Source organism: Hylobates moloch, unplaced genomic scaffold (assembly GCF_009828535.3).
Source record: "Hylobates moloch isolate HMO894 unplaced genomic scaffold, HMol_V3 SCAFFOLD_9, whole genome shotgun sequence".
Classification (NCBI taxonomy): domain Eukaryota; kingdom Metazoa; phylum Chordata; class Mammalia; order Primates; family Hylobatidae; genus Hylobates; species Hylobates moloch.
This window is the reverse complement of record NW_026652284.1, coordinates 26682345-26693772: the sequence shown is the minus strand read 5'-3', so window position 1 is coordinate 26693772 and position 11428 is coordinate 26682345. Positions and strand designations below refer to the sequence as shown.

Sequence of the window (11428 nt, the reverse complement as noted above, 5' to 3'; positions counted from 1 at the left end):
GCATGAGACACCACGCCCGGCCGATAATGTTTGCTTTAAGCCTTAAATTTGTGGTAACTTGTTACACGGCAGTAGAAAATGAACATACCCAGAATTCCTGAAAAAACACTGGGGCCCTCAGGCATGACCCCTCTACATTATGTGCTACCTAGGAAAATCTGGGCCTGGGCCCAGGACACAGAACTTGGTGAACGAGGCCAGAGGGTGTGCCACACACCTCCAGTGGGCACTCTGGACTTCAAGGTAGAAGAGGTCCTGGCTTTCAAAGCAAATCGTGTGCCCCACCTCCCCGCGCCTGCCTGCCTCTGCAAATGCCTGTCAGTTCGGCCCTCAGAGGTGGACGAAGCCTGGGGAATTACAGACTGCCAGAAGTAGATCACCAAGTCCACCACCTGAATCTCGGCGTTTGGCACCGTGCCTGGTACACAGTGGACGCCCAACAAACGGCTTGCTTGCAGAACAGAAAGAGCCCTCGAGTGCGCGTCTGCTGGCCCCCTCTTTGTGCAGAAGGGAAAAGGGAGATTGGGAGCGCCAGGGACCTGCGGGGCCCCGCTGCGGGTCAGGGCTGGGCCTCCGGCCAAGCGCCATCCCGGGCCCAGGCGGAGGGGGCGCTGCGGCGGGAGGCCGTGGCGGGCGGCGGCGGCGGGCCGGGGGCGGAGCGGCGGCAGGGCCGCCCCAGTGAGTGAGCGAGAGAGCGCCGCGCGCGCCGCCGCTGCCACCTCTGCTGCTCGGCCCGGTCCCGGAGCGGCCCGGCCGGCCCGCTGGGCGCGGAGCCGAGGCCCGCGGCCGGCTGCATGAAGGACTGCGAGTACCAGCAGATCAGCCCCGGGGCCGCCCCGCTGCCCGCCTCCCCGGGGGCGCGCCGTCCCGGCCCCGCCGCGCCCCCGACCCCGAGCCCCGGGCCCGCGCCGCCCGCCGCCCCCGCCCCGCCGCGCTGGAGCAGCAGCGGCAGCGGCAGCGGGAGCGGGAGCCTCGGCCGCCGCCCACGGCGCAAGTGGGAGGTGTTCCCGGGTCGCAATCGCTTCTACTGCGGCGGCCGCCTCATGCTGGCCGGCCACGGCGGCGTCTTCGCGCTCACGCTGCTGCTCATCCTCACCACCACCGGCCTCTTCTTCGTCTTCGAGTGAGTTCCGCTGCCGCGGCGACCCCTCCCAGCCCCCTGCCGCGCACCCCACCTTCCCAATCCCTGCTGGGCACTCCGTGCCTTCCCCTGCGCCTCCCTGGTCCTCATCCTCCCAGCCCCTTTGGGATCTTCCTCGGGCCTCTTGTCTGCCCCCCGGTCCCTGTGCACCCCCATCCCCGCCAGATGCCCCATCCTCCTTGGTCCATTTGGGTACCCCATCCGCGCTGGTGCCCTCCACCCTCCCAGCCGCTCCATTCTCCCTGGCCCCACCCTGGCACCTGTCTGCCTGCCACTGCCAGGAACACCACCCTCCATGCCCCTCCACGGCCCCCATCCTCGCTGCCCTTTCAGAACCTGCCCCACGGCTCCTTGGACAGACCCCTCCTGCTCACCCATCCCTGGACCATCTCTTGCCAACCCCCCAAGTTCTTTCTGACCCTTGTATCCCTTCCTGACCACTTCTTGATCTTGTGTGTCCTTTGGCTGTGCACACCCACCATAAACATCCTAGTCATCCTCGCTGACCTCTCCGGGTCCCTCCAGGGTCCCCTCCTTTTCTCTAGTCTCAGACACCAACCCCGCTTTTGCTTCCCCTCAGCCACGCACAACCCAGGCCCCAAGGCATCTTTTCTCAAAATCTTTGGGCCTGTCAGGCCGCCTTTCCTTCTCCAGCACCTTCCTTAGGTTCTTCAGAGCTTCCTGTCCTCCCCTCAGTTCCCGCCCGCCTCCACCCAGCCGGCTCCCAGGCCCCTGGCCCCGCTCCTGACCACCTGGCTTTCTTTCCCTGCTCAACATTCTGGAACATCCCTCTGGCCTGTTCCACATCAGCAACAGCTGCAGTGCCTTGTTGTTTTTCAGGAAAGAGTTCAGAGTGCTTTCGTGTGGCAGGTCATATTTGCCCCCCTAGGTTTTTGACCTCTTCATATCCCCCAGTGACCCAGGATTGGCCCACACATAATCTCCATTTTATGGATGGAGGGTCATATATTTGTATTAGAAGTTTTCCACCCACCTCTGAGCCACCTGCGCTGTGATTCCTTGCACACACACTCACACACCCACCCACCCACCCTTGCTTCATAAGCCCTGCTGTCCCCTCCCAACTCCCCATCCTTTGTGGTTGTCCCTCTTAATTATACAGTGTAGTTAACTGTAACAGACCTGGTTCAAATCCCAGCTCCACCACCCACTAATTGCGTGACCTCAGGGCAGTCACTTTACCCCCTCAGTGCCCCAGTTTTCTCATCACTAAAATGGGATTTATAATAGTACCCACCCCGTAAAGTTGTCCTGAGGGTGGCATGAGGTCACACATGCAAGCTTTTAGCCCAGTAACAAGCACACATTGTTGGCTGCTGTTAGTACTTGTGTTGTCTTTATCAAAAAACACTTCCCAAGGGCATGTGGCCACGGTAAGGCTATCATAGAGACACCCGCCCCCAGGTACCCTTTCTAGCTGCCAGATCATGTATCTGCAACTTTGGGTTTCCCCTTGAAGCAAAGTGAAGACTTCCTATAAATTAGCTTCTCCTTTCACCCTTTAACCACACACTCTGCCCTTTTTTTCTGAGTAGGGTGGATAAAAAGTTGAGGGATGATTTACAAGCAGAAGCTCTGGGGGGCCCGGAGCTCAGCTCTGGGCTGAGTTTCAGATCCACTTCCCTGGGCTGGCCACGTGAGTGTTTTGGAAATGCCTTTTCCAGTATCCCCTGGGCTGCCCTCTCAGTCCCCACACCCAGGGCTGCAGCCAAGGCAGGAGGAAGCAGTACTTGCCGTGGTTGACCCACATGACCCTGCAGTGTGATATGTGGCCTAACTTCTGAACTAGAAGCAGGACCTTCTCTGGGTTGACCGGGTATCTTCACTGGTGACTGTTTTGTCCCCAGCGAGGGAGGAAGCAAGGACTTCTGGGTTTGGGGAGAGCTTGTGAACCATGTTGCGGTTTGTCCCTGCTTGTCCTCATTGGGCTGGTAGATTGGCAGAAGAGTTTGGGTTTGGGCGGAGAGCTCACCTGGGTCTGGACTGGATGCTCCCCATTGCTCTGGGAAAAGGTAAGGTGCTCTCTAAGCCTTTCCTGCTATGAATGGCTTTGCTTCTTTGTTTGGCTTGGTGGATTGTTGCACAGGCCTCCAGCAGGGCTTCCAACTTCTGCCTTACTTCTCGCCCCCACACAACAGCCAGAGTGCCCTTTTGATTCTAAGTCAGGCCTGAATCCTCCCTGGCCTCTGCCCCCTGCTCTCTTCTGTCCCCGTCTTCCCTCCAGGCATGTCATCCTCTGTGCACACTCCTACCTCTGGGCCAGTGCTTGGAATCCCCTTCCTGCAGGTGGTCTCATGGCTCACTCTCTCACATTAGGCCTCCCCTGTCCATCCGCACAGCGTAGCAAACCACTCCCCTCCAGCACCTCTCCTCTCCCCTCGTTTATCGCTCTCTGAAGCACTTGCCACCACCTGACATATTATGGTATACTTGTTAGTTCCTTGTCCTTGCCCATGAGGGCAGGACATTCTCCTCTGTTGCACCCTTAGTGCCTAGAACTCGCACCTGGTATGCAGTAGGTGCTCGATACTTATTGAATGAATGAATTGACAGTGTATTTGCTGGGAGGCTGGAAACCCTAGTTCTGTCATTGGCTGGCTAGATGACCTTGAACCTAGCTGTGGGCCTGGGAGAGCTGTTGGCCTCTGGCAAATCAGGAGGCTAGGACTTGGTGGTTGCTGCAGACTCTACAAGTCTTAGATTTCAAGTCTTCTCTGTCCCCCCACACAAGTCTGGTTGCATGTGAACTGGATTCATTGCCATGTGGGTGACACTGAGGGCCCACTGCTTCTGTTTGAGGGTCAGACCCAGAAACCATTGAGATGTATGGAGCAGAGCATGGCCCACTAGGAGCCCTTGGCCTTGGCAGTCTGCGCCTCAGGGGAAGGGCTTCTCTGAAGGCCAGAGCATCTGATGATGGAGACTTCAGAAGCAGCATGCAGGTGCCCACAGGTGTGTGCCTATTATGCCACTCCTGGAAGCTTGGCTGATCTCAGGCCTCCTAGGGCCCCGTCATCTCCTTACCCAATCAGGTGCTACTCTGGCTATGGGGTGATGGTTAAAAGTATGAACCTCGGCCGGGCGCGGTGGCTCACGCTTGTAATCCCAGCACTTTGGGAGGCCGAGGCGGGCGGATCACGAGGTCAGGAGATCGAGACCACGGTGAAACCCTGTCTCTACTAAAAATACAAAAAAAAAAATTAGCCGGGCGTGGTGGCGGGCGCCTGTAGTCCCAGCTACTCGGAGAGGCTGAGGCAGGAGAATGGCGTGAACCCGGGAGGCGGAGGTTGCAGTGAGCCGAGATCGCGCCACTGCACTCCAGCCTGGGTGACAGAGCGAGACTCCGTCTCAAAAAAAAAAAAAAAAAAAAAAAGTATGAACCTCAAAGTCAGACCTGGCTTGGGTCCCACTTTAGCACTCCTGAACCACGTGACCTTGGGCAGGTTACTTAAGCTCTCTGAGCTCTAGTTTCTTCATCTGTAAAGTGAGGAGCATAACTTCACAGGGTCGCAGTGAGGATTTGATGAGAAAGTACACAGGAACTGCTTAGCCTGGTACCTGGCCCATAGTAACTATGTGTACTTTGGATGTTACTAATAGTAGTTTATTAATTAGGGCAGTGTCTGGCACATAGTAAGCCTTCAAAAGATGGTAGCTATTTTTCTGTCCCCGGCAGCAGTTGTTTGCTGGGTACGTCCTTGGTGCCAGGTGCTGTGCAGTGTGCTGGAAATATAAAGCTGAACAGGAGAACACAGTCTGTACCCACAGAGGAGCTTATTTTTTTGTGTGTTTGTTTGTTGTTGCTGTTGTTTTTGGGACAGAGTTTTGCTCTTGTTGCCTAGGCTGGAGTGCAATGGCACAATCTCGGCTCACTGCAACCTCTGCCTTCCCGGGTTCAAGTGATTCTCCTGTCTCAGCCTCTGGAGTAGCTGGGATTACAGGCGCATGCTACCACACCCAGCTAGTTTTTGTGTTTTTATTAGAGATGGGGTTTCATCATATTGGTCAGGCTGGTCTCGAACTCCTGACCTCAGGTATCCGTCCACCTCAGCCTTCCAAAGTGCTGGGATTACAGGCATGAGCCACTGCGCCTGGCCAAGCTTATGTTTTAGTGAGAAAATAGCCATCACATAGACAAGTAGCTGAAATCTATACTAAATGTTATGCAGGAAAGAAACAGCGTGGAAGTTCACTGTGTACAGAGTTGTCAAGGTAGGTCCTTCTGAGGAGGGAAGAAGAATCTGAGAAAAGGAACAGCAAGTGCAAAGGCCCTGAGGTAGGAGAGAGCCAGGCTTGTTCTAGGAACTGTCATGAGGCCATTCTGATGGGAGAAGCAGGAGCAAGAGGAGAGTTTTGTAGAATGAGGCTGAAGTCCTCAGTAAGGCCCAGATCGTGCCTGGCCTAGAAGGCCATGGTAGGGAGTTTGGATTGTATTCAAACGATAATGGAAAGCAATTGGGAGGTTTTAAGCAGGGAAATGACATGATCTGATTGACATTTCCAAAAGTGGCTCTGGTTTCTGGGTGGACAGTGAGGTGACAACAGAGAAGATTGGCCATAGAGAGAGAGAACCCTGATAGCTTCACTATCATGAAGCCATTCTCCCACCAGTGTCCAGAACTTCTAGAATGTTCTAGCCCTAAGATGGAGGAAGGAGCTTGAAGAGGGCTGTGGTAGGCAGCCTGCCTGGGGGACAGAGGCACGACCATTCAGCAGGCACAGGCTATTCTCTGAGGCAGCCAGGGTCAGGAGGCCTAAAAGCACTGCCTTGGGGATACCTGCTTCCCTTGGGTCACAGTAACAGTGGCTGGACCATGCAGTTCCCCCAGCCCTCTACTCATTCTTCAGTTTGGAGTTTAGGATTATCTCCTTCAGGTTGCCTTTTCTGACCGTGCTACTGCGTTTCCCTCCCTGACTAGAGCACACATCGCCCTGTGTGGCAATTCCCTGTTTACATGTCTGTTTTCCCCACTAGACCATAAGCCACAAGGGGGAGGGACTCTTGTCTTATTCATCATCATTATTCCTGCTGCTTACTGAAGGTGTTGCCTGCCACAGAGAAGACCTCAGTAAATATTTGTGGACTGAGTGAGTGAATGAATGAGTGAATGAACACTGCAGGATGGTTTGTCTCAGGTGACAGTCCACTTCACTAGTGTCTGCCTGAAGCTCTGTGTGTAGAGGGATTCTCTGGATGCAGAGGTTAGGAGTGCTGGGATCTATTGGACACATCTGCCATGTGCTCTGGAGGAAAGTATATCACAAGGATCAATTAGTGATGTCTGTTCCCAGTACTTATTGGGGAGTGGCTGCACTCACCAAGGAGCTATGCCTCTGCCTCAGAGCGAGGCTGTATTCAAGATTTTGGTGGTGTTTGCTGGAATGACAGCGCCTGCCAGGTGCTGTAGCCCTGTGCCTCAGGGAGCCCTTGGGATGTCTGCTGATCTCTCTCCATCTCTCGTTCTAGCTGTCCCTACCTGGCTCGCAAGCTGACCCTTGCCATCCCCATCATCGCTGCCATCCTCTTCTTCTTCGTCATGAGCTGCCTGCTGCAGACAAGCTTCACCGACCCTGGGATCCTGCCCCGAGCCACTGTCTGTGAAGCAGCCGCCCTGGAGAAACAGATCGGTGAGGTTTCCACTCCCAGCCGAAGCTGGGTCTCCATAGCTCCACATTCCCTGACTTGGGAGGAGGCCTGGTTTTTTCTTCCAGAACTATACTAGGAACTGGGGATGCAGTCGTGAGCAAGGCAGGCTGGGGCTGACACTGGCACAGAGGGAGACAGATGATCAACAAGTGAGCAAATTAGTAAGCAAGAAATGCCAGCCAGCAAAGGCCCTGATGGCAGCCAGCGTGGAGCGGAGTAGTTCCTGGGGGCCAGGCACTGTTTTAAGCTCTTTATATGCATGATCTTATTTAATCCCCCAGTAATCCTATGAGGTAGGTACTGTTGTTATTCTCCTTTTACTGATTAATTAAATCAAGGCAAAAGAGGGTCCAAGATCACAAAGTAGAAGAGCTGGGATGAGACCTCAGGCTAGAGCCCCTGCCTGTAAACATTCGTATACACTTATTCATTCACTCATCAAAAATTTATTGACCCCCTACTATGTGCCAGGCACTTTTCTAGATGTGATACAGCAGTGAACAAAACTGGCAATCATCCCTGTCCTCATGGAGCTTGACAGTTGAGGAGGAGGAAAGAGACGATAAATAACAAATAATTAAATATCTAGGATATCAGACAGAGGAGAAAGGAGGGAGGGAGGATGAAGGCTACAGGGAGGGTGTGTGATTTTACATAGGGTGGCCCGGGAACGTCTTGTGAAGGAGGTGACATCTGAGTAGAGAAGCACCGGCCTGAACAGACGAGGGCTTGACCGTGGGGTTACCTAGGGAAGAGCCCAGCAGGTGTTGGGGAGTGGGCTAGTTTAGGTTAGGTGGTCAGGGGAGACCTCTAGGAGGAGGCGGCACTGGAGATGAGTGTGGTAGAAATACGGGGATCTGGGAACAGTAAGGCCAAAGCCCAGAGTGGCAAACAGCCTGGGCGTGTGTGAGGAACGGCAGTGGCTGGAAAGACCCTGTGCTCCCAGGCAGCCCAGGTGGCCCTTGATTCCTTTCAGACTGCTGTGTGGGTTCCGGGGTGGCGGGCTACTGGGCCAGGTCCCTAATCTCAGCTTGCTGCACCCCAGCTCCTTCCTGCTGAGAAGTGACGTGGCTACTTGCACACCTCGGGGGTTTCCGGTCCGTGGTTAGCTCCTTCCCCTAACAGCATGGTGTTCACACAGGCTTTTAAACACCCAGCTGGCCCTGAAGACATCTAGTGGCCTGTAAATGTCAGAGCCCTGTTGCATCCATCGATAGAAATCATTTCACTAATACTCTGTGCAGCAGGGAGGGAGGGAGGGAGGGCGAGCAGCTGGAGAGGATGTTCTCTGGGCTCTGTCTGCTCTTTGTCTCATTCCTCTGCCCAGGCCCATTCTCAGCCACGCCTGCGGGCACCACCTCCTCTCACCTACATCCAGCTTCCTTCCCCCTCAAACTCCGGGTCCCTGGCCACTCCTTCAGGATCCCGTGGTCTGACCTGGGCTGGCCCACCTGGCAGCTGGGGAGGCCCAGCTGTGCCCCGTTCTTCCTCCCCTTCAGGTCAGGGCTAATCATGAGGCAGGATTATTGTCCAGCTCAGCCGGACCCAGAGGTCTGGCTGCCTGGAATCCTCGGCCTCCTGTGAGCTGTGTGGATCACAGTGACAGCAGTAATCCCCCTCTTAGAGAGAGCTTGGCCGTGTGCTGAGTGCTTTCCATTTATTATCCCCACAAGTCTTCACAACAGCCCAGTGAGGGCGACCCTGTTAACCAGTTGTACTGATGGAGAAACTGAGGCAGGTGATCACAGGGCCAGGATAAAGGAGCAGAGACGGAGTGTGTGCCTTTCACTCCCAAACCCCTTGCTTTCTCTTCTGAGATGGCAGCAGGGACACATCTCCTTCATCCTCTGTCTCCACTTGTTTCGTGTGCTCTGGGAAGCCTTCTTGACGCCAGTTGGGCCAGGCCTTCCGTGGCACATTCCCAGAGCACCTTCTCCTTCCTTCTCTGAACCTGTGCTGCAACGGTGGTCATTACAAAATTATCCTTTCCACTGGCCTGTGAGGGCATGGAATTCCAGCATCTTGTTCACCTTGTCGCCATGTAGAAGGCTCAGTGACATTGGCTAAATGAGTAAATGAATGACTGAAGAATAGGTGAGCTTCTGTGAAGGCCCTCCTTGCTCTGTCAGAGTGACAGGTGAGGAAACAGGACATCTCCCAGTTGGGCATCGTGGGTTTGTTCATTTGTGTGTTAATTCTATACACTGACCCCTGACAGCAGAGTGAAGGCAGGTGGGGGCCAACAATGAATCTGATAGGAGCTTCCTCTCATGGGTTCTAGACGAGTTGGCCCCAGGTGGGAGCCCTGACCAGCCACTGCCAGTGAGATCAGGCTTTAGAAGAGGGTCCGAGGAGTCAGGAGCATCTTCTGCCTGGGGGACTGGAGAAGCTTCCTGGAGAAGTGATGCTTGAGCTAAGCCTTTAAGTTTGGGTGGAATTCAAGCACAGGAGCTGTGTGGAGGCAGCCCTTCAGGCAGACGAAGTTGAGGGAAGAGAGGGTGGCAGAGGGAAGGAGGAGGGATGGGAATGGGCCACTGAGCAGGCCATGTTGGCTGGAATATGAGGAACACTTCAGATAGTTAGGGATATTAGGGATATTCCAGTTGGAAGGATGGGGTGGGATCCATCTCGAAGGGCACTGAATGTCCCTAAGACTTTTCTTTGGGAACAGGTGCAAAGTGCAAAAGTGGCATTTTGGAGGCCTTTGAATTCTCAAACTTGAAGCCAAATATTCGGGTGTGACCAGGAGACTTCTAACTAACTAAAGTAAAACATATTTCCCAGGGCTGGCACAGTGGCTCACGCCAGCACTTTGGGAGGCCGAGGCGGGCAGATCACGAGGTCAGGAGATTGAGACCATCCTGGCCAACATGGTGAAACCCTGTCTCTAGTAAAAATACAAAAATTAGCTGGGGATGGTGGCACGTGCCTGTAATCCCAGCTACTCAGGAGGCTGAGGCAGGAGAATCGCTTGAACCAGGGAGTCAGAGATTGCAGTGAGCCAAGATTGTGCCACTGCACTTCAGCCTGGCGACAGAGCAAGACTCTGTCTCAAAAAACAAAACAAAAACACACAAAAAACATATTTCCCTGAAAATGATCAGAACTAAGATCACTGAACCTTTTCCAGAAGGTTGGGAGCTGTCTCTGAGGCAGGTGGTGCTGTTCATGTGAGCATGGACTGATTACCTGGTCCTAGGCTCATGTGGACAGTCTAGCCTTTTCCCTTTGGCACCCCAGCCTAGCAACTCCAGCCCAACAGGTCTGGCCCAGGGCTCCTGCCCTGTGGGGACAGTCTGAGGTAGAGTGACCAGCTCCTCCCAGTTTACCCAGGACCACCTGGAAAGTCTCCTGTCTTAGGAAACCACTCAATCCCAGGAAAATCAGGGCACTCGGTCACCCTCATCTGAGATCCTGTCTTGCCAGCTGGTGGGCTGTGCAGCTGGCTCACCCTGCAGGCTCTAGGCAGTTGGGAAGAAGAATATTGCTCCCAGAAGCTCCTGGTCTGATGGGAGGTGATAGAGACATCCGAATCCAAGTGACAGATGCTCACTTAGACCCTGTTGCAGTTCACATGACGGACGCAGAGGCTGCTTCTCTCTCCACTGCCATACACCAGCTCCCAGACCCCATCTTCTTTGTCTCCAGGAGGTCTCTGCCCACTTCCCCTGGACAGACCTGCCTCGTGTTCCACCTGAACTGGCTCAGGGCTCTGCAGAACAGGCCCCGACTGGGCCTTTCCCTTCAATTGTAGTTATCTCTCCAAGATCCCAAATTTGTTCTCCCCACCCCTGCCCTGTCCCCCCACAAACCCCACAGAATTTGGGTGACTCTCTGGTGACCTCAGCACTGCTTCCTGCATATCGGTGATACGAGTCCAACCTTTGTGATTTTTCCTTCTGCATCTTGCCTTGTACCTTCATTTCTTTTTTTTTTTATTTTTTTGAGACGGAGTCTTGCTCCGTTGCCCAGGCTTGAGTGCAGTGGCACAATCTTGGCTCACTGCAATGTCCGCCTCCCGAGTTCATACCATTCTCCTGCCTCAGCCTCCCGAGTAGCTGTGACTACAGGCACCCGCCACCATACCCAGCTAGTTTTTTGTATTTTTAGTGGAGACGGGGTTTCACCGTGTTAGCCAGGATGGTCTCAATCTCCTGACCTGGTGATCCGCCCGTCTCAGCCTCCCAAAGTGCTGGGATTACAGGCGTGAGCCAACGCGTCTGGCTGTACCTTCATTTCTTTAGTATTTTCCTCTAAATGGCTCATCTTTAAATATATATGTATAAGATATATATTTCATATACATTAAATATATATTAAATGCGGCTGGGCGTGGTGGCTCATGCCTGTAATCTCAGCACTTTGGGAGGCTGAGGCAGGTGCAGGTGGATCACAAGGTCAGGAGATTGAGACCATCCTGGCTAACAAGGTGAAGCCCTGTCTCTACTAAAAAAAAAAACAAAAAAAATTAGCCGGGTATGGTGGTGGCCGCCTATAGTCCCGGCTACTCGGGAGGCTGAGGCAGGAGAATGGCATGAACCCAGGAGGCGGAGCTTGCAGTGAGCCGAGATGGTGCCACTGCACTCCAGCCTGGGCGACAGAGTGAGACACTGTCTCAA

At 54.3% G+C, this 11428-nt stretch overlaps 1 protein-coding gene across 1 annotated transcript; it reads left to right on the top strand.

Moving 5' to 3' along the window:
- The first annotated feature begins 732 nt into the window (after positions 1-732).
- On the top strand, positions 733-6885 carry LOC116813177 (palmitoyltransferase ZDHHC18-like). Its single transcript, XM_032759525.2, has 2 exons — positions 733-1123; positions 6630-6885. The coding sequence occupies exons 1-2, from the start codon at positions 795-797 to the stop codon at positions 6883-6885; spliced, it is 585 nt and encodes a 194-aa protein (XP_032615416.1). The 5' UTR covers positions 733-794.
- The last annotated feature ends 4543 nt before the right edge of the window (positions 6886-11428 follow it).

Bases quoted from the DNA above. Each gene is read 5' to 3' on its own strand.
- LOC116813177 (XM_032759525.2), top strand. From the start codon at position 795: ATGAAGGACTGCGAGTACCAGCAGATCAGCCCCGGGGCCGCCCCGCTG. The intron at 1,124-6,629 runs GTGAGTTCCGCT...CTCTCGTTCTAG, and splicing joins GGCCTCTTCTTCGTCTTCGA to CTGTCCCTACCTGGCTCGCA.